The sequence below is a fragment of the Rhinolophus sinicus genome, chromosome 9, assembly GCF_057876585.1.
Source record: "Rhinolophus sinicus isolate RSI-liver-muscle chromosome 9, RSI-T2T, whole genome shotgun sequence".
NCBI lineage: Eukaryota > Metazoa > Chordata > Mammalia > Chiroptera > Rhinolophidae > Rhinolophus > Rhinolophus sinicus.
Window position 1 is genome coordinate 17,894,279 of NC_142509.1, and position 21,599 is coordinate 17,915,877.

Below are 21,599 nucleotides of genomic sequence, written 5' to 3' on the forward strand. Positions count from 1 at the left end.
CGGAGGGCCCGCTTCCGGGACGGACCCGGAAGTAGTTATGGAGCTCCGCTGAGACACAGCGGACTGAGTTGTCTGTCGTTTTTCTCCGCTCCCGGCTCCTGCCACTGCCTCTGCCGCCGCCATGGGGAAGCGACAGCATCAGAAGGACAAGATGTAAGTTGAGCCTCAGCCGGCAGCGAGGCCCACTCTGCCTCAGTCTTCGCCTGTCCCGCACTCAGCGCCGCCCCCCTTTCTCCCTCAGAGCTGGTCCCCAGGGTCCCTCTCTGATGTCGTTTCCTCCAGGACGCCTCCGCTTCTTACCCAGCCGCCGAGGTCTCTCGAAATCCCGGCTCTAATGTACCGCAGGTGTCCTCACCTGAGCGCGGCCCTCCCACCGCTTCGGCGCCGCGCGGGCACCGTCCCTGCGACTTAGCTTTTGTCCCGGACCGCCCGCCTGTCCACTCGCGAGTTCTGCTCCCGAATTAATTCCTCTCTCTTCACCCCCAGCCTCTCGCTGTGTGCTGGTTCGCGGCGATCAGCCGACACACATGCTACAGAATCTTCCCGTTTAAAACGAACTAACCTTGCCCGAATTCCCTTCCAGTTGCCACCATGTTTCTTAACGTGAAAGACCTGTACCTACGTGCTGTTTTCTGCTGTCTCTTGAAACCGCTCCAGTCAGGCTTTCGCCCCTTAGTACTACTCTTATCAGGATCCCAGTAACTTCTCTGTTGCTAAATCGAGTGGTCAATTCTCAGTCCTCTGTTTGTGGGCCTTGTCAACAGCAGTTGACCACCCCTCTCCTTTGGAAGCCCCTCTTTGGTAGCTGCTCTTTAATTTCAGTCTACCTCAGTGGCTTCTCTTTTCTCAGACTCCTGTGCTGGATCCTCCTCCCCTCTCCCAGAACTCATAGGTCGACATCCCCCTGGTTTCGTCTCAGTTTACATTCTCCCTGGGTGATCTCTCCAGTCTCCCAGTAGTCAGCTGCTTACTCCACATCTCCACTTGGAGGTCTGATAGGCGTCTCAAATTTAATATGCCCCAAACTCTTGATTTTCAGCGCCAGAGCCTGCCCCTCCGCCACCTTCCCTATCTCAGTGGTCACATAGCTACTCAGTTTGTCAGGTCAGAAGTCTGGGAGTTAGCCTTGGCGCCTCTTTCCCTCAGCTCTCTCTTCCTCTAGTCCATCTTAAGTCCTACTGGCTCTTCCAGGAACTGACCACTCTGGTCCACCAATTTCCACATAGGTGGAGTTTATGCCAACTCCTTCTTGGACCGTTGTAGTCACTGGATTTCTGCTGCCTCTTTTGCTTGTCCCTTTATGCGCAGCAGTCAGTGATGCTTTGAGGACAGACGGTAGATCCTATCAAGGCCTTGCCCCAAACCCTCCAACAGCTTTCCATCCCACAAATCCAGTCCTACACGGCCTGCCAGGCCCCCCGTGATCAGACCACTGTGACCTGCTTCTTCATCTGCTGCCACATGCCTCCATGCACACTCTTTTTCAGTGACTTTGCCCTTGTTTGGGAACACAACAGCTTTTTGTGCCTCAGGGCTTTTATGCACGCTAGGCCTGCTTGCTCCCTCGGCCTGGAAAGCTCTTCTCCCACATCTTCACAGGGCTAGCTCCTTCTCATCACTAACCCACCTATTAGTTTTAGTTCATTTCCTTCAGAGCAAAGCACGACTGTTTGTATTTGTTTACCAATTTGTGTATCCCCAGGTCTGTTTTTGTTTATCATTGTGTGCCTGACATAGAGTAGGTGTTTAATAGGCATTTGCTGAATGATTGAAATGATTCAGTTATCCATTACTTCCAGAAACTCTGTCCTCTCTATAAAGAGGATGGTAGTACAATTCTCTCTCTCTTTTTCAGGTACATTACCTGTGCTGAATACACTCATTTTTATGGTGGCAAAAAACCAGGTAAGGCATAAAATCCTTCTGTTCCCCTCAGTATGTGTGGGGGTGTAATTAAAAAATGATATCCTCACTATACAATGAACCTGTAAAAATGAACAATTAACAAGAATATGGACACTTATAGAGACACATGGGCTGTGGACACAGAAAATTCAGAAAAGAAGAAATACACTAAACATATGAGAAACGGTTTAATTTTAGTGGTGGGTTTTTTGTTTTGTTTTTTAACATGGGTTAAAATAACGTTCTTTTCTCTATCAAATTAATGCAGGCAGACATACCTTGCTTTACTGTGCTTTGCAGATATTGCGTTTTTGAGCAAGTCTATGGGTGCTGTTTTTCCAACTGCATTTGTTCACTCCCTGTCTCTGTGTCACATTTTGGTAATTCTCACAATACTTCTAACTTTTTCATTATTATATTTGTTATGGTGATCTGTGATCAGTGATCTTTGATGTCACTATTATAATTGTTTTGAGGCACTGTGAACCATGCCCACATAAAATGGCAAACTTAATAAATGTTGTGTGCTCTGACTGCTCCATCAACTGGCCTTTCTCCATTTCTTTCCCTCTCTTTGGGCCTCCCTGTTCCCTGAGACACAATAGTTTTGAAATTAGACCAATCAATAACCCTACAATGGCCTCTAAATGTTCCAATAAAAGGAAGAGCTGCATGTCTCTCACTTTAAATTAAAATCTAGAAATGGTTAAGTTTAGTGAGGAAGGCATGTAGAAAGACGAGATAGGCCGAAAGCTAAGCCTCTTGCACCAATTAGCTAAGTTGTGAATGCAACAAAAAGGAAATGAAAAGTGCTACTTCAGCCAACACACAAATAAGAAAGCAAAGCAGCCTTATTGCTGATAGGAAAAAAGTTTTAGTGGTCTGGATAGAAGATCAAACCAGCCACAACATTCTCTTAAGCCAAAGTTTAATCCAGAGCAAGTCCCTAACTGTCTTCAATTCTTTGAAGGCTGAGAGGGTAAAGAAGCTGTAGAAGAAAAGATGGAAGCCAGCAAAGGTTGGTTCATGAGGTTTAAGGAAAGCAGCTGTCTCCACAACATAAAAGTGCAGGGTAAACTAGCAAGTCCTAACTAATATGGAAGTTGCAAGAAGGTATCCAGAGATCTAGCTAAGATAATTAATAAAGGTGACTTCATACACTAAACAACAGATTTTTTTTTTTTTTTTTTATTGGGGAAGGGGAACAGGATTTTATTCGGGAACAGTGTGTACTTCCAGGACTTTTTTCCAAGTCAAGTTGTTCTTTCAGTCTTAGTTGTGGAGGGTGTGGTTCAGCTTCAAGTTGTTGTCCTTTCAGTCTTAGTTGTGGAGGGCGCAGCTCAGCTCCAGGTCCAGTTGCCGTTGCTAGTTGCAGGGGGCACAGCCCACCATCCCTTGTGGGACTCGAGGAATCAAACTGGCAACCTTGTGGTTGAGAGGACGCACTCCAACCTACTGAGCCATCCGGGAGCTCAGCGGCAGCTCAACTCAAGGTGCCGTGTTCAATTTTTAGTTGCAGGGGGCGGAGCCCACCATCCCTTGCGGGACTCGAGGAGTTGAACTGGCAGCCTTGTGGTTGAGAGCCCACTGGCCCATGTGGGAATCAAACCGGCAGCCTTCGGAGTTAGGAGCACGGAGCTCTAACCGCCTGAGCCACCGGGCCGACCCCAGATTTTTGATTATAGATGAAACAACTTTATATTGGAAGAAGATGCCATCTGGGACTTTCATAGCTAGAGAGAAGCCAATGCCTGACTTCATCACTTCAAGGGACAGGTTGACTCTCTTGGTAGGGACTTATGCAGCTGGTACTTTAAGTTGAAGTCGGTGCTCATTTACCATTCCAGAAATCCTAGGGCCCTTAAGAATTATGCTAAATCTACTCTGCCTCTGTTCTATAAATGGAACAACAAAGCCTGGATGATAGTACATCTGTTTACGACATGGTTTACTGAATATTGGAAGCCCACTGTTGAGACTCGCTGCTCAAAAGAAAAGATTCCTTTCAAAATACTACTGCTCATTCACAATGCACTTGGTCACCCAAGAGAATGAAATTAATGTCGTTTTCATGCCTGCTAACAACATCCATTCTGCAGTGCATCGATCAGGGAGTCATTTCAACTTTCAAGTCTTATTATTTAAGAAATACATTTCGTAAGGCTATCGCTGCTATAGATGGGGATTCCTCTGATAGATCTGGGCAAAGTAAATTGAAAACCTTCTGGAAAGGATTTACCATTCCAGATGCCATTAATAACAGTTGTGATTCATGGGAAGAGGTCAAAATATCAACATTAACAGGCATTTCAAAGAAGTTGATTCCAATCCTTACAGATGATTTTGAGAGGTTCAAGACTTTAGTGGAGGAAATAACTGCAGATGTGGTAAAAATAGCAAGAAAACTAGAAATAGAAATGGATCCTGAAGATCTGAAAAATTACTATAATCTTATAAAACTTTAATGGATGAGAAGTTGCTTCTTGAGATGGATTCTACTGGTGACGATGCTGTGAAGATTGTTGAAATGATAACAAAGGATTTAGAATTTTACATAAATTTAGTGATAAAGCAGCAGTGGGGTTTGAGAGGATTGAACTCCGATTTTGAAAGCTCTGTGGGTAAATGCTATCAAACAGTATCACATGCTACAGAGAAATTGTTCGTGAAAGGGAGTCAATCAATGCAACACAACTTCACTGTTGTCTTATTTTAAGAAATTGCCACAGCCCCCCAACCTTCAGCAACCACCCCGCTGATCAGTCAGCAGCGATCAACACTGAGGCACAACCCTTGATCAGCAAAAACATTACAACTCACTGAAGGCCCAGATGATGGTTAGCATTTTTTAGCGATGAAGTATTATTTAATTAAAGTACGTGCAGTACATTTTTTTAGACATAATGCTATTGCACATTTAATACAGTATAGTATAAACATAACTTTTGCATGCACTGGGAAACCCCAAAATTCGTGTGACTTAGTTCATTGTGATATTTGCTTTATTGTGGTCTGGAGCCGAACCCTCAGTATCTCCGAGTTATGCCTGTATGTGCTTTTTCCTCTTAAATTCTTAACTGATATACCCTATGTGTTTTGGTTCTATCTATTGAAAGGTTTTTAATTCACAGCAATTGCTGCACTAGGTAATTTACATGAACTTTTTATTAAAATGTCATTGAATTGTTGGAACACATAATGTGAAATTTTTTACAGAATAAACTTTCTGTCTTTTATTTTCATTTTAAACAGATATCCCACAAACAAATTTTCGTCGTTTACCTTTTGACCACTGCAGGTAAGAGTTTTGAGAGTTTAATCTTTCCCTTGTAATAATTCTCTCATACTTAGTTATTTGGCAATGAATCTAATCCTTGGAGATGCAGATGTGGGTTCTGTCTGCATTCCCCCACCCAGCTCGTCCCTGAATTGGGAGAAGGTGACCCAGCAATGATATGAACTAATGATTATTTTCCACTTATTCTGTCTGTGTTTATGTGCATGGTCTTTTTCACCCCATTTTTACTTTCTAAGGTAGGTAGACTCTGACGTTAAGCATATTTTACAGTTGAGAGAATCCGTGCTTAGAAGAGTGAAGTTCCTTGCCCAGGTGTCCCATCCAGGAAGTGGTCCCACTGAGGCTTGAACCCAGTGGTCTACTCCAGGCCAGTGCCTTTCACGCTGTGCTTTTGGTCCAGAGTCTAAGTAGTAACAGTAGCAGCAATAGTCATGGTACCGTGAGCCCCTTCTCCCTTCCCCGAGAACGCAGCTCACTGCTAGGGGTAGGGAGGCACCCAGCTGCAGAGCCAGTCAAATGCTTCTTCCCACCCCAGTTGGTATGTGTATGAACAGCAGGTGGGTCTTTTGGAAAAGTGGGGCTAGGACTAATGAACCCCAACACATTGGGGGTGGTGGGGGTGGGCAGGGCTGGTGATCCCCTTGGGCCTGCGTTTCCCCAAACTCAAGCCATGGTCATCTCTGCCCTGGACACATGCATGTCTTTATGGCCTCCTCTCCCAGCCCCCCAAGTTCTGCTTCCATAGGTCGGGGGAGCCTTGAGAGCTGACAGAGCTCTCCTGGTGACCCAGCACGCCAGCTGAGGCAGGTCAGCCAGATAACAGGGCCGGTGAGGGTGCAGGGAAGGCCGAGGGGTTCAGCCGCTGGATCTGCCCAGGCGCCCCCGGGAGGCTCCCACGCAGTATGTGTGTGAGGGCTTTTCCTGCAGATGCACTTGCTCAGGGAGGGTGAACAAGTGAGGCCCAGGTGTCATTGGTTGGATTTCTCCCCACCCCCACCAGGCTTTGTCATCAGCCTCATGACAATGTCTTACTCGGATTGGGTATGGATTAGTTTTATGGAAATACTTCCATCCTTGGTTCCCAGTTCTCTAAGAAGACTCTGATCTGTGTCTCGCCCATTTGAACTACCTTGGGCTCTGGGTAACAGTGGGCTTTGAGAATTTGCCCTTTAGCTCCCCAGAGGATGCATGTACATTTCTTGCTGCTTGGAACCTGCTAGGATGACAGGTCCTGCTCTGGTCAGTCCTCAGCCCAACCGCAGCGCCACTAGGTCAGAGAGGAAGGTGGTGAGGTTGCCCCATGAAGGCAGCATGTGGGAGGTAACCTCCATACTGCCAGGCTGTCCAGGTCCTGGGGACCTGTGCTCACCAAACTTACAGGTGACCAGTGTATAAACAAGCCAGCTCATCCAGTGTTCTTGATGGTTAGTGACAGAAACCCTATGCAAGAAAAAAAGGTACTGGCTTAAGGAAATCTACCAGTTACAGTCTCCCTTCATTTGTGGACTCTGCTTTTCCTAAGGAAACCCTTTGCGAGGTGGCAAACGGCCTGTGGCAGTCTGGGCCTCTGTAGGCCCCTCTACCCCCCCATCCACATAATCAGAATTTACCCAGGGCTCCCAGGGACTCAGGTCTTGCCTGAGTTACATGCCCCCCTCTTGGAGAAATGTGGGGAGAACTGGGTTCACATTCTGTGGTCAGGAGCAGGCAGGGCACCCCCAGACCATGAGAGCCCCACTAAAGTCTCTTGAGATGGGAGAGGACAGTTCTCAGTAGAAAAATGTGGCCTGGTCGTGCCTGCTAGGTGAGGTTTTGGGGAGCGAATTCCTGTCCTGCCTCACCTAGGCCACCTCCAGGGACCTCTTTTGGGCTTGACCGTGATTACCTGTGTATTACGTGTCACAGCAGAGGGTGTGAGGAGGACCAGGTTACTCTTGTCCCAAAGCCCCCTCACCACCTCTTGGAGCCCTTGCCTTGTACTTACCGGTTTGTGCTGGGAGCTCCTGAGGGGGCAGGGATGTGGGAGTCACCTCCGTGCGGGCACCCATCCCGGCTGTGGAGGAGAGCGCCAGAATTGTTGAAGGAATGACTGAATGAGGGAGGGGCCGAGGGAGAAGTCACAGGGGCCCCGTGGGAGTGACCTGGCCAGCCTGCTACATGACCGGGAGTGACCGTGTCCTTTCTCAGTCTCTCTCTGCAGCCCTTCACCTACCCGGTCTGCACCCCGGAAGGCGTTGTCTTCGACTTGCTGTGAGTTCTCTCTTGACTTTTGAGCTAACACACGGGGTGAGGCTGTTGACACCCACTCAGGAAGGGAATGTGGGGCACGCTGGAGGATTTGCGGTTCCAGGCAGTGCCACGCCAGGCCATGCTGAGGTCCCGGCAGCCTCGGGAGCCCTGGGTGGGCCTCTGGGGGACCCAGGAGGGACTGCCAGGGCCTCACAGAGGAGGAGGAAGCAACGCTGCTGTGATCTGGGGCGGGCAGCTTTGCGGACCGCGCTGCTGTCCTCCTGGCGTGGCACTGACCTCCCGCCGTGTGGGTCCTAGTGTTCTGATGGGCACCTGTGTACCTGTTTTGGAATGTTAATGAACTGAGTACTTTTGACTTTATGAAAGCAGAGCCCTGATCAGGCTGCATACTTTTCCAGTGCAGTATTTTGAAACATTATGCTCAGTTTTATGTTCCCACAGAAGTTAGCTTATGTAATTTTCTCATGGTTCAGACTTATTTTAGAAAAATTGGAAAATACTGTAAAAGGAAAGGAAAAATTTCCCATAATTGCACTAACTGGGATAACCACTGTCAATGCTTATACTCGTCTTGTTTGTGAGTTTATTTGTGGTGACATGGTTGAGATAATACCATGAAGATAGTTCTGAATCCATTCTCTACTCAGTCATGATGGGAGCTTTTCCCCCATGTCATTCAGAAGTCTCTGGAAGTTATAATTTTGATGATGGCCCAGTGTCTCATTGTATGGACACAGCAACATTTATGTACGTCTTTTTTTTGCTGGTTTGTGTTGTTTATACGTAACGGCAATAAAAACCCTGAACATACTTAGAAGCCTTTGGATCCAGAAATATCCCCTCCTTCCTTTGACAAGGTAAGGCGCGCAACTGCTTGGCTCCTGTGAGCAGATGTGAGGCAGGTGAAGCCCCTTCACATCTGTCCCCCGGAAGCAGCCTCCTGGACTGTGGGTGGGTGCTGTCGCCACCAGGCTGCACCCGCCCCCACGCTGATGCTGTGTTCTCTTCCCTTCAGGAACATCGTCCCGTGGCTTAAGAAGTATGGGACCAACCCCAGCAATGGCGAGGTAGGTGCTGTGCAGGAATTTAAACGATGCGGCTGAACGCTGTCCTCTCACCTCTCCTTTGGTTCTGTGGTTTTCGTGTACACACGAGCGTGGGAGAAGACCATTCATGTGGCACAGTGAAGGGACTGTCTGCCCCTCTCCACACCCATTCCTTTCCAGAAATGTCCCCTACGAGTGCACCTGTGTGTGCAGGCGTCCATCATCTTCCCTTGGGCCGCAGGTGCCGTCCCATGCGTGCACCCCTCTGTACCTTGCTTTCGCTCCCCAGTGTGTCAGAGATCCGAGTTTGGCAGTGCAGACAGCCATGCCTCATCCTGTGGTGCCTGTGTACGCCCTCTTGTGGGGGGCCTGCAGGGGATCAGAAGTGGCCTGCTGTTGCAAACAGCGGTCGGTTGGGAGCACCCTTGTACACGCTTCTCTAGGCTTTCACTGAGCGTTCTCCCGGGACTGCTGGGTATGGGGAGGTGCGGTTTTGGGTCTGGTCGCTGGCAGATTTCCGTCTTAAGTTACACCTGTTTCAACTCCTAACAGCAGTGTGTGAAAGAAAATGCCTGTTTCCCCATACCCTTGGCAACATGGGATAGCATCTGTTTCTTTGTGTTTTTTGCTACTTGTGGGCAAAAATATTGTTTTAATTTGTATTTTTATTGTGAGTTAGGTTAAGCAGCTTTTTATGTGTCGTGCATTCAGGCCCAGTGTCACAGGTTCTGTGCTGCTCAGGAAGAGATCCCCGGGGTCAAGTTCTAGCTTATTCTCCTTTTCTCCCCACTCTGCATGCCTTCGCCATAAACCCCCTGTGTGCCCACAGGTCTTGATCATCCCTGTGTTCTCCTGGTCCCTTTACTTCTCAGAGGTCTCTCTCCTTCCCTCGTGCTGCAGCTTGGGCCCGTTTCTTTATTTATTCAGTTGCCCTCATTCATTCCGCTGAGGCCTCCACACCTGGATGGCTTCTTTCCTCTGGCTGCCTGGACTTTGTTTCATTGTGAAGTTTCCTGTAGAACAGGTATATTTCAGACACATTATAGAAACATTGAAAAAGAGAGGATCCCATCACAGTTGCTCTTAACATTTGGGTGCGTTTATTCCTGTTCCCCCTACTTTTTAGAGTTTTATCCTTCTTAAATAGTCATATGACAGAAGAATCAGGTAAACACCACCCAGTTTTTAATTTCAGAAATAATCAGTGCTTGCTATAAAACTGTGTGAACATCACAAGGTGTATAAACAAAGCTTTCCCTTGGCCACGGCCTCCAGCCTGGGTCCTAATCCTGTGTCCAGGGTTGGTTTGCTGGCTCAGAAGCTGGGGTTCGTTGTGCAGCCCCCTTATCCAGGTTGATTGTTGTGTCTTGGGACCTCCAGGTCACCACCTGCGCCTTACCCTCTTGCCTACAGCTGCGGAAGCTTGGACAGTCAGGGATTTTTCCATTTCGTCTGTGACACCCAGCCTCAGCAGTTCTTCATATCAGCCACTTCTTCGTTATTATTAATTATTAATTCTACTTCTTTTAGAAACTGGATGGGCGGTCCCTGATCAAGCTTAACTTTGCAAAGAACAGCGAAGGTAAGGGATGTCTTCTACAGCGGACTCAAGGCCTGGCCTGCAGAACCCAGCCGCTGCCTCTCACCAGGTTCTCTGCAGAACCAATCCTTTCTGATCAGGCTGGACACTTGCTTTTAATTTCTCAAAGACGTAATGTAATTTTTCCTTAAAGGTCCAGATAGTTTCTATAGGTGATGGTGGAGGGGAAAATCCTTGGGTTTTGGGTACTTCTTCCCACAGAAGCAGTCGGGCCATGTGGGCCTTTGGTGGCCTCTGTGGGCACAGGTGGGCCATGTGGCTCTGGTCTGCTCGTGGCTGGAGGCAGAAGCTGTGCAGGCTGCGGCCCAGGGCGGGCAGCCGGGCAGTGGGTGTGGGGTAGCTGACAGATTTGCCAGGTGGCTCTTGGGCTGGTCTTCTCCTCACCACTGATCATACAGCCCCAGGACTGCCCCAGGGCAGGGGCAGGAAGCAGGAGTTTGTTGCAATAACCCAGGAGACAGGGTGAGGAGTGTCACAGGGTGTGAGGGGGAGGAAGAGGCTGGGGCAGTGGTCAGCAGCGACGGGCTGCGGGCTGATGGAGCGGACACCTGTGAGCAGGAGTTTCCTAGGGGGTATTGGAGGCGGGGCTCGAGCAGGCGGCTGCGCCCCTGGGCCCCTGCAGTGGGCCTGCTGACGCAGGGCTCCGCCTCCGTTGAGCTGACCTGGGGCCTGGTTCCAACTTGCTTCTGTGCCTTCTCGCTAGACAAGTACCACTGCCCAGTGCTCTTCACCGTGTTCACCAACAACACCCACATCGTGGCCATCAGGACCAGCGGGAACGTCTACGCCTACGAGGTGGGTTCTCGGGGCCTGTGTGGCATCAGGCTCTTCAGGGCTGTGCTCTGGGGAACCCTGGGCTGGGCAGCGGGCACAGCTGGTCTCCATGGAGCTGACATTCTGAGAGCTGCTGGCACAGTCCAGGAAAGGCGGGGCCTTGCTGTGGCCTCCGCACCTGAAACCCAGGTAGTTCTTTTGTACCCAGGGATCCTCACAGGATCTTGCGCAGACTTACGGGCCAGGCCCTGGGAGGGAGCCTGTGCCCTGAGGGCAAGCTCCAGCGCTTCGAGGGGAGAGCTGAGCCCCAGCTCCTGGCGGAGTCCCCAGGAGGACTGGATGCGGGCTGCGGGGTGGGTGTGGGGAAGAGGAGACCCGGTTTCCACAGCAGCCCTCCTGCCCTGGGTGTACCGGCGGAGAGCACAGACAGCAGGGCTGTGGGCCCCACATTTTGGGAAAGTCCTCCCTGAGCTGTTTTCATGCCTGTCCCTGGCTGTTGGTAGGGTCTGGGTGGCCAGTGCTGCCCTAATGACTCGGAGTGACGTGTGCCTGAAGCGGGCATGAATGGAAGGGGGCTTGGTAAAGATGGGCGGCCTCGTTGAGCTTGTTTGCTGATGTGTAAGACGTGTGTCATATGCGTGTCCTGTGAGGAGCCTTGCTCAGAGGGAGGAATTAGAGTCTTTGGGGCTCAGCAAGCCCCACCCCCAGTGGCTGGGCTGTTGCTATGAGCCTGTGGTGGGTACATGGTTGTCCCATCCTTTTCCTGACTGCTGGAATGGTGCCGTCGCCTGGACTCATGGGCTCCCAGGGCCGGGTTGGGGACAGGCATTGTAACAGCTGGCTTCCCCTTGGCTCTAGGCAGTGGAGCAGCTAAATATCAAGGCCAAGAACTTTCGAGATCTGCTGACCGACGAGCCCTTCTCCCGGCAGGACATCATCACCCTCCAGGTGGGTGTCCCTTCCCACTATTGTTCTCAGGAGGGACCACCCCGAGGACCTTGGCATGGCTCCCCTCTGCCAACCCCACCTCTCTATCCAGGCTCGGTGGCCTCCTTGCCACCTGCCTGGTTGCAGTTCCCCCGCTGCTATTGGCAGTGCCCCCATCTCCTGCCCTCCCTGTGCTCAGTCACCTGGGCCTTTGCACATGCCACTTCCTCAGTCTGGCTCTCAGATCTCCCCCTTTGATGCCTGTCCCCTCTTGTGTCAGGGCCCCTCATCTCTGCCCCCAGTGCCATCTTGGCATCCGAGCGGCCCCTTTTGCAGTCCTGACTCTCCTCCCACCCCTGAGAGTGGGGGCTGGTGTGTGATCTGTACCCCAGTGTTGGGCATAGGGCACCCCTGTAGGTGTCAGAGAACCCTGAGTGAGTTAATGAAAAACGTGGACTGAGAAAATCTGGAGGCTGTTCCCTTCTGTGGCTTGTCGCATTGTAATGGGAGGTCAGCGTATGTTCCCTCCAAAGGGGTGGGCTTGCTGTCCCCAGGGCCCGAGCACTGTGGGGTCTGTGCCTGGCAGCCAGGCTGAAGGGAGTGCAGGGCTGCATGTGGGAGGCTTTAAGGTGGGCGCCCCATGCCTGCCCACGTCCCCTCCAGAAGACTCCATCCGTCCTGTGGCTGCATAACAAGGGATGCGTGTCAGCTGTGTGCTGTAGAGAAACGGATGCAGTTTGGTGGGCAGCTCGCCATTGGTGCCACTGTCCCCACCCCACTGCTGCTCGTGGCTCTGCCTGGGGCAGAGCCCTCCCCCCACTCCTGGTGCCCCTGTTGCCTGCTCAACCCCCAAGGCCTCCGGGCAGCCACAGGACAGACGGCATCTCTCCCCTCCTGGCCACAGGACCCTCATGCTACCTGTCCATGCTTTGCTGCCTGAAGCAACCACGTGGCCACAGCCCGGGACCCACCTATGGTGCTGGGCTCACTCTGCTGCGCCTCTTCTTTTTGTTGCAGGACCCCACCAATTTGGACAAATTCAACGTCTCCAACTTCTTTCATGTTAAGAATAACATGAAAATGACAGACCCAGGTACGTACGGCCAGAGCTGGTGCGGGGGCCAGAGTTGGAGGGAATAGGTCAGTGCTCCCTGGGCGAAGCCCCTCCTTCCTGGGGCCAGTCTCGCTCACGCCTAGGTAGCTCTGGAATTTCCTGAGCTGATGTTCCCCTTCTCTTGTGCTGAAGTTGACAGGACTACCCTGGCCAACACCCACCTACAGGGGTGTAACGTGGGTGCCAGCTGGGCCTTTACACCCAGGTGCCCACAGCCTCGTGGGGGAGGCCTGGCCGCTGCCTCTTCCCCACTCACGACTCAGCTCCAGGGGCCCTCAGGTGTCTGGATGGGGCCCTGTCCTCGCTCCTGAGAATTGTCTCTGTTCCCACTGCAGGGACACGTGGGTAGGCAGGTAGGCGGGTCCCGTGAGGGGTGGTGAATGTGGGTACTGCTTAGCTGGCCGGTCACCACCACTGGGATCCGGTGGTGCCGGCTGGTTTCTAGACACTATTTGGGAACAGAGACCGAAGCCGACTCCAGTGGGAGCCATGCGGGTAGACTGCTGCCCTGCCGGGCTGCCTCCTCGCGCTCTCCCTCCACAGGTGCCTCCCTGCGTTTGTAGCAACTACTGTACAAGGTGTCACTGTGAGGGAGGCTGGCCGATGTCCTGGCCTCGGGGCTCCCGCTGTTGCAGTTGGCTCTGGACTCTTGTCCCCGTGACACATCTGGGGACATTCCTGGGTGTTCAGCTGCTCAGGGCCACCATGCTGTTTTGTAGATGAAGAAAAGGCCAAACAGGACCCATCGTATTATTTGAAAAACACAAATGCTGAGACTCGAGAGACACTGCAGGAGCTCTACAGGGAGTTCAAAGGGGATGAGGTCCTGGCGGCCACCATGAAAGTCCCGGAGAAGAAGAAGGTGGACAAGTTGAATGCTGTGAGTAGGTGGAGGGCCGCACAGCTGCCAGCTCAGCCACCTTGCCTGTCAGAGTGGTTCTGGGATACATTTGGAGGGGAGGCGACTGGGAGCCCCAGAACTGAGGTGCCCCTGGGGGCCCAGAGGATAGCTGTACTGAGGAGGCTGGGGTTGACGGACAGGTGTGCTGGGGCCACACAGGGAAGGTGGCCCCTGCCGTGGAGGGTCTGCATTGTGCTCTGGCCCAAGCTGGGCAGCCGGGAAGGGACATGCTGGGTGGCCAGCTGCCTGGTGGCTCTGGTGGTACTACGTGACATCGCCTCAGGCATTCGGTCTGTGGGTGGCAGGGAGGGGATGTCCCTTGGGGTGCAGAGTCACTGAGGTACAGAGCTGGTTACTTGGTGCCCAGAGTAAACCCAGAGAGACACGGCAGGGGTGTTTTAGGGGTACCATGGTGCTGAGGGGAGGGAACAAGTGGTGCCTGGGGCTGCGTAGTACCCCCCGCGCCTGGGCAGGCACATTCATTTCTCACAACACCCAGTAGTTGGCCCTGAGGCCTCAGTTAGCAGTGGTGGCACCAGGATTTGTGCCCTGGCCTGTTGGGCCCCAAAGCTGTCCCTTCCCCTCTTCAGGCAGGGCCTGGCGAACTGGGGCTTTTGGGGCAGGGAGGCAAGGCTCTGAGGAAAATTGGCAAAAGTAAGAAAAGAAAGTTTGTTTTGGTGTACTTCCTTCTGGTGGGGAGAAATCCCTCTTTATTTTTTCCCTCTGCCTAGGATAAAAAAATATTTGTTGGGGCTTATATTTTCCTGATTAAAAATATAATGTTTATTGTAGCAACTTAAAACCTGTAAAGAGAAACTAGAGTCCCTTGTTCCTTAGGCCCTTAGGGAGAGGCAAGTGTGGGCTGAGCGGTCCTGTCCCCCAGGAGGTTCCTGCTGGTGTCTGTGGGTGGTGGCCAGGGTGCCTTCCTGGAGGAGAGGTGCCAAGCAGGCCCTGAGCACTGGGGACACGTAGCTTCCATGTCCCGCACCAGCCTCTCAGGGCACCACTGATGTGCTGACGTGGTTTTCTTGGCAGGCGCACTACTCCACTGGGAAGGTTAGTGCCTCCTTCACCTCCACCGCCATGGTTCCAGAGACCACGCATGAAGCAGGTAGCTGCCTTCGCTCCTCCATCACCAGTGGAGTTGCTTAATAGTGGCTAAGGGGGGCGCCCTGCCCCCCTGCCTTTTCAGCATCATTCTGTCATGTTGGCTTCGTGGGCTCTTAGGCAGCTCCAGAGTGGTCAGGAGGGTCGGTCCCTCTGAAACTGTGTGTCTGGGAGGAAGGAGGGTGTAGTGAGGCTAGGCCGGGAGCAGGAGGCCCTCCCCCCACCATGTCCTGCCTGCTGGGACCCCCCCCCCCCACACACACACACACACACACACACGCACGCTCCTTGGCCTCCACCCAGGCTGCCCACGGGCAACAGCCCTCCACCAAGGCTGCCGTTGGCATGGTCCCCAGGCCCTCTTCCTCTGTGTTTCCGGCCATCAGGCCCCCACCGTCTCGAGGCACCAGCCCTCCCCTCCCCACCCCCCTCCTCAGTCCTCTCCCACCTGGGATGCAGGCTTTTCCAGCACCCCCCCCTGACTGCTGAGCCCCTCTCTGCCCCCTCCTCCTGTGCTCAGCCAGGGCAGACCCCTGGGCTCTCCCCAGAGCTGGGGCCATGTTCCTGCCCTCGTGCCTGGCATGGGGTGTGGCTGCCCCCAGGCTGAGAGCGGGCACAGAGCTGGGCCTCTGCTTGCAGCCGCCATTGACGAGGACGTGCTGCGCTACCAGTTTGTGAAGAAGAAGGGCTACGTGCGGCTGCACACCAACAGGGGCGACCTCAATCTGGAGCTGCACTGTGACATGGTGGGTGTGGCAGCCATCCCTCGCCCTGCCCGGGGATTCTGGGCTCTTATACGTGGAGCTGCACTTCGGTTGTGCTTGTAGTAGAAAATTGTCTTCTAGAAGGTGTGGCCCCAGAAGGGATCTGGTCAGCCGTGTGCTGCGTTTCCTTGGCCCGAGTCTGGGCAGCTGAGCACACACCCAGCACGCTAGGCGTCGGGCTTCCCGCCACTCTGCTTGGGGCTCCCTGTCGCTCTGGGGCTCAGCGGCTGCAAGTGTCCTTACCATGTCCGGGTCGGGCAGCTGAGCCTCTTCCGCTGCATGAGGAGGGCCCACGTGGCATTCGTGACCCTCTCAGTGGCTGCTACGTGCCTCAGGAGTATCTGGGCTATTTTGCAGACACCGAGAACCTGCGAAAACTTCATCAAGCTATGCAAGAAGCAGTATTACGATGGCACAGTCTTCCACAGATCCATCAGGAACTTCGTGGTGAGTGATGTGGGTCAGCGCTGGCTGCACAAGGCCCGGTGAATCCTGGAAGTGATGCCTGTCATACCTGGGAGCCCCTTCTCCTCGGGCAGGGGACCTGCATGCTCCCCCTTTAGTCCCCAGCCCGGCCACACTGGGCTGTGTAGAGAAGTGGCCTTGGGGCCTCTGTCCTCACCAGCAGCTCAGACCCCCTTGAGCCCGCCTGGCAGGCGGGGAATTGCTTCCGTCAGTGGGCAGTGTGTGGTGGGCAACCGCGGGAGGGTCGTGAGGTCATGGGGTACGGGTTGCTCACTGGCTTTTGTTCTTGCAGATCCAGGGGGGTGACCCCACCGGCACAGGCACAGGTAGGTGCTGGTGCTGGGGCTCCCTGGGCAGCTGTGACTGTCCTGTCAGCTGTGGGGGTAGGTGGGTGGGGGCCATGCCGAGATGTGGAATCTGATAGAAGAGCCACCAATGTGCTTTTCGACCTCAGGCATGTCCCTGGTTTGTCATTTTGAGATTGTTGTAAGGCCTGAATGATAGATGGAAGTGGGAGCATGTTGCCTCCACACCACACACCCCGGGGGTACCCACCTTTGTCAGCCGACCAAGGGAGGCTACAGGGAGCCCACAGGGAGGTGTCACCCAGCCCCAGACGTCTAGCTGCCTCCCCGCCGCCTCTCACAGCCCCCCTCAGCCTGTCAGCTGCTTGGGCTCAGACCCTCTCCCTCATCCTGTGTGATGTGAGCGCAGCGACTTAGCCTTCACCTTTTACTCCCTGTCCTCAGGGCCAGGCCCACGCAGGGGTTCTGAGGGGACTGGTGACGAGGCTGCCCTCCCAGGTGCCCCTACCCCAGACACCCCCCGGCATGCCCAGCGCCCCTTGAAACTCAGCAGATCTGCAGAGCTGGACTGTGTCCTGCTGGCTGCGCTTGGCTAGGACCAGCCGTTCTTGCTGCCATCCGTGCTCCTTGCTCTTCCAGGTGGGGAGTCGCACTGGGGAAAACCCTTCAGAGACGAGTTCCGGCCCAACCTCTCGCACACGGGCCGGGGCATCCTCAGCATGGCCAACTCGGGGCCCAACACCAACAAGTCTCAGTTGTGAGTTGCTGGGTCGCCATGGCATGGATATGGGGAGGCGGCTGGGGCTCCCTGCAGGTTCCCTGTCAGCCTTGCCCTGAAGGTCGTGCTTGACCTGAATCCAATCCAGCAGATGTGCAGCACACCCCTGGGTACGTGGCCCTCACGCGACATGGCCCAGACCTGCCCAGGCGCGGGCGTGTGCACCTCTGTGCACACAGAACAAGGCAGCAGGCAGCACTGCGCCTTGGGGCACGTGCCTGCGAAGGAAGAGATGTCGGGAGTTCCCAGGAGACGGTGCCACAGGAAGCAGATGTGGGTGTGGGCACGGGGCCCGGGCCAGGGAGTGGCAGGGAGGAGCAGCTATGCAGGAGGAGCTGGAATCGAGGTCCAGCGTGAGCAGCCATTGGCTGTGGTGTATAGAAATGGAAGGACTTGGTGAGGGAATTGTGCCCTGAACATTGAAATGTCACACTCAGTTTGGTCCTGGTGGGTCCTAGTGGGCGCTGAGGAGGTGGGATGGGCTAGATGTACAGGCCTGGGCGTCCCCATGTCCAGATGTAAAGGCGGGGGCGAGGGGCCCACCAGGAGCAAGTGTGAGGAAAGGAGTGGCTGGCCCCAGCCTGGCGGAGGTGGAGGGGTGCCTGCGAGGCCATGGGAGGAGTGTTTTGTGAAGGAGCCACAGGCCATGGACCAAGGCAGGGCAGGGGATTGATTTGGGCAACGTGGAGGCCGGTGATGGAGGCCAGTGTGGGTGTTTTGCGGTGGCAGCTTTCTTGGATGTTTGATAGGATTGACCCACAGAAGCATCTGGCTTGGAGGAATTTGGGGGGGTTCCATCTAGTTGGGGGTCTGTCTATCTCTTAATTGGCCTAGTCATCGTCTCTAGGAGCTTTATGATTTCATCTAAGTTTCATTATTTACAGTTTTTAAAAATCCTTAATTCCTACGTGTACCTTTGTCGACCCTTTAATTTTTGCCCCCTTTTTATTATTAGGTGGTTTGTATTTTTCTTGCTAAGAGCTTTTTAGATAAGTCATCCGTATTCCAAATATTTTTTCCAGATATTTTTATTTGGTTGGAATGATACCACAATATTTTCAAATGTCATATATTCCAGTATCTCTCTCGTTTTCAGTTGTACTTAAGGGGGTCTCCCCACTTCAATTGTATGTGGGCTCTCTTATAATTTTTGGAAGGCTTTACTTTTCTTGGAGGTGGGAAGATTTTATTTCTGTATTACATGTTTACACATTTTTGTATATGAATGTGAACAAAGCATTTTTATTTTCTTCCGGTTGTTCTAACATCACTCCTAGAGTAATCCCTCCTTTTCCCAGTTAAATTGCAGCCTCGAGTGAGATTGCCCATCTGAGCTCTCTTACCTGTCAAGTTTGACTGGTTGGCTCCAGGCCTCATGGGCACAGGTGGAGCAGGGAGGGGCTGGGACCACTCGGGGCGCTGAGCCTCTCCCGTGGGGACCCTTTTACATCCCACGGTCCCCTAGCTTAGAGGTGACTAGTTTCAGGTGATTTCCCATAAGTCCTGCACTTCCTTAACCAGGGTCGTCCTCCTGAGCGCCCTGCAGAGAAGACGACAGGTTCCCGGCTCCTCTTCTCACCAGTATATTCCATTTCCATGTAAATCGGGTTCTCATCCTGGCCTGTATTCTGTCCACTGCCTGTTGGCTCTTCCTGCACCAATATTCTACCTATTTGATTTTATCGGCTCTCTGTAGCAAGTCCTGTAGGCAGGTCCACTCTCGCTGTTTTCACTTTTTGGCTTTACTTGGCTGTTTATTCTCTAATCTGAACTTTAAGATCATTGTATCTAGAGCTTTGAAAATTCTGGTGGGAGTCTAACTGCAATGACGTGACATCTATGTTTTGGAAGAGGAGACATGTATACGACATCTTCCACCGAGGAATTTGGCTTGACTTTCCCTGTGGATATGTTTTATATCTTTCAGTGTGATTTTATATTTTTCTTCCCATGGGTCCCAGATAAACCTACTCCTTAAGGATTTTATAATTTGTGACATTTTTATAAACGGAATTTTTTCCCAATTCTGTTGCTCATATAGAGAACCTGTTTATTTCATATCTAGCCACTTTATCAAATTCTCCTATAATTCCAATAGTTTTTATTAAGAATGTCTTGGGTTTTCTAGATATTCCCACTTATTAGCACAAGGGGGTGTCCCCTCTGTTTTTCTGGTGTGAACCAGTCACCTCACTAGCAGGCCTGTGAGGGAGAGGACATGAGCTTCTTTTCTAAGTGACATGCTGGTTACCCATGTGATCAAATTAGTGTTGCGCCTACATTTTCAGGAGAGGTTGTAGAATTTCCAGATGCTTTTCTCTTAGCATCTGTTACTATGGTCATATGATTTTCTTTTTCTCCTAGAACTTGTGGATGTAATCTCTGGGTCGACCAGCCTTTCTGTCACGGTTTTGTCCTAGAGTCAACCCGGGCTGGTTCCTGCTGTGCTGTGGTTTTCCACTGGCTACTGTTTTTGACCCTGTGCCACTGTCCTCATACGGGAGCCTGCTCTGGTCTGATCAGGGCTGAGTGTTAGCGGGGTGCAGCCCTTGTGCAGTGGCCTGCTGTGACTTTATGGCCTGGGGTAGTTTCACTTAAACTGGAGACAGCTGCTTGTTAAGTTCGCTGGTCAAGGGCAGCTTGCAGATCATTTGTGCTCATTCTTTAGTCGGGTTCCATTTCAGGGGCCAACCGGGTAGTTTGTATTTTGCCAGAATTTAATTCATCCAAACTTGTTTCCCTGGTGTCTCCCCTGTGCTCACGTCTCCTTTCTCATTCCTGAACACATCTGCATTCCTTTTCTCCTTAATGGTTTATGAAGGGCTTGTCTGTTTTTACTTCTGTGTAAGTATTTTCAGTTTCCATCTTTAACTTCTTCTTCCTGGTTTCTTTTCTCTTTCTCTCCTTTCTCACTTTCATGTCTTTCTCTATACCAGTGAGGACATTTGAGTCTGTACATGGGAAGGTCATGCGTTTCCCTTTTCTCTGCTTGCTGGTCCTTAGTCATTTCAATTTCTTCCTAGTTCAAAGAACTAATTTTAGACATTATTTACTTTCTGTCATATCTTTGTTTTGCTTTCATTATTTTTCTATTTCCTGCCTTGTTCCCCCCCCCCCCCCTTCTTCTGCCTCGACTTTGCGCTGTGCAACAGCAGGCAGGACATCTCCACCTGCACCGCTTCTCTGGGAATGGCTTCGTGCACGGTAACTGCCCCTGGAACAGTTTTTGCCTTCCTCTCGTCTGATATCGTCTTCTATCCTTTTAGCCTTTCAGATTCTTGAAGTTTTAGGGCTGTCTTTTTAATGGCACAACCTAGATTTGGTTTATTTTAATTCAACCTGACAACCTTAAGTGCTGTACTTAACTTTCTAGTCAGTACACTGCTATTATCTTAATTTGTACTTTCTGATTACCCTTTTTAAATATTTTATTTCCTCTTTTCCTCTTTCTCTTGATTTGGAAGTTAAATGTTTTACTTCTGGCCTTAAGTCAAGTACATCTATTTAAAATCTGAAGTTACTAGTTAATATTTCTACCTCCCTCCCAGACAAGACCCTTCGTCACCCCCAACCATCCTCACGTTAATGTAGTCAGGGATTTTAATTCCATCCATTTTTATACCAAATCAGAAGTGAACATTTTCTAGGTCAGTGTTTCTGTACATGTACCTGCGTCTCAGTGTCTTTATTCCCTTTCCTGCTCATCTCCTTTCTGGTTCAGAATCCTTGGTCCTTTAGTCAGTCTCTTGATGGAATGGGCTCTGGTCTTCCACTTGGGCCCTCTCCAGAGAAACCTCTGCCTCCAGGCTCTGGGCACAGTATCTGCCCGACAGGAAGTTGGCAGTGGCTGGGCCTGGAGGCAGAGCCTCGCCTGCCCCTTTCTGGTGGCTATGCCCTGGACCTTCTCCTGGGAAGCCGGAGGCCTCGGTGACAGCCTGCCCCGGCAGGGTGTGTGGGCCCAGCACACAATGAGCAGCTTCCCCGAGTGGGATCTGGTTGGTGTGTGTGTGTGTGTCCTGGTTTGTGTGTGTCCTTGGGGGCCAAAGCAGGCCGGGCAAGGAAGCGGTCACGCTCTCCCTGACTCTCCTGTCCTCTCCCCCAGCTTTATCACATTCCGTTCCTGCGCTTACCTCGACAAGAAGCACACCATCTTTGGGCGGTAAGAGACGCTGCTGCGTGACGTCTGGGGCGTTGGGAGTGCGGCTTCCTTTCCCAGATGGGGCGTCTCACTGCCTTTCCCCAGGCCTGGACCTCCACTCCTCTGTCCTTGTGACTGTCCCTGTCACGGTCGTGGCTGTGTAGAAGGGGGCCTTCGGGCTTCTCTGGTGGGTGGGGGACACTGGCTGAGGAGAGGTCCGCTCAGCC

The 21,599-nt window shown here is 52.1% G+C and overlaps 1 protein-coding gene across 4 annotated transcripts in view; it reads left to right on the forward strand.

Moving 5' to 3' along the window:
- PPIL2 (peptidylprolyl isomerase like 2) overlaps positions 1–21,599 on the forward strand; it is a 27,081-nt gene continuing 5,482 nt past the window's right edge. For all 4 annotated transcript variants that reach the window (XM_074321769.2, XM_019710143.3, XM_074321768.2 and 1 more), the window contains exons 1-16: positions 1–153; positions 1,856–1,905; positions 5,158–5,203; positions 7,391–7,453; positions 8,469–8,520; positions 10,030–10,081; positions 10,803–10,894; positions 11,732–11,821; positions 12,818–12,893; positions 13,634–13,794; positions 14,851–14,926; positions 15,562–15,668; positions 16,044–16,133; positions 16,444–16,477; positions 17,096–17,213; positions 21,337–21,393. In XM_074321769.2, coding sequence (XP_074177870.2) covers positions 122–153; positions 1,856–1,905; positions 5,158–5,203; positions 7,391–7,453; positions 8,469–8,520; positions 10,030–10,081; positions 10,803–10,894; positions 11,732–11,821; positions 12,818–12,893; positions 13,634–13,794; positions 14,851–14,926; positions 15,562–15,668; positions 16,044–16,133; positions 16,444–16,477; positions 17,096–17,213; positions 21,337–21,393 — 1,196 coding nt within the window. In that variant the 5' untranslated portion in view covers positions 1–121. The remainder of the gene's footprint in view (positions 154–1,855; positions 1,906–5,157; positions 5,204–7,390; positions 7,454–8,468; positions 8,521–10,029; positions 10,082–10,802; positions 10,895–11,731; positions 11,822–12,817; positions 12,894–13,633; positions 13,795–14,850; positions 14,927–15,561; positions 15,669–16,043; positions 16,134–16,443; positions 16,478–17,095; positions 17,214–21,336; positions 21,394–21,599) is intronic.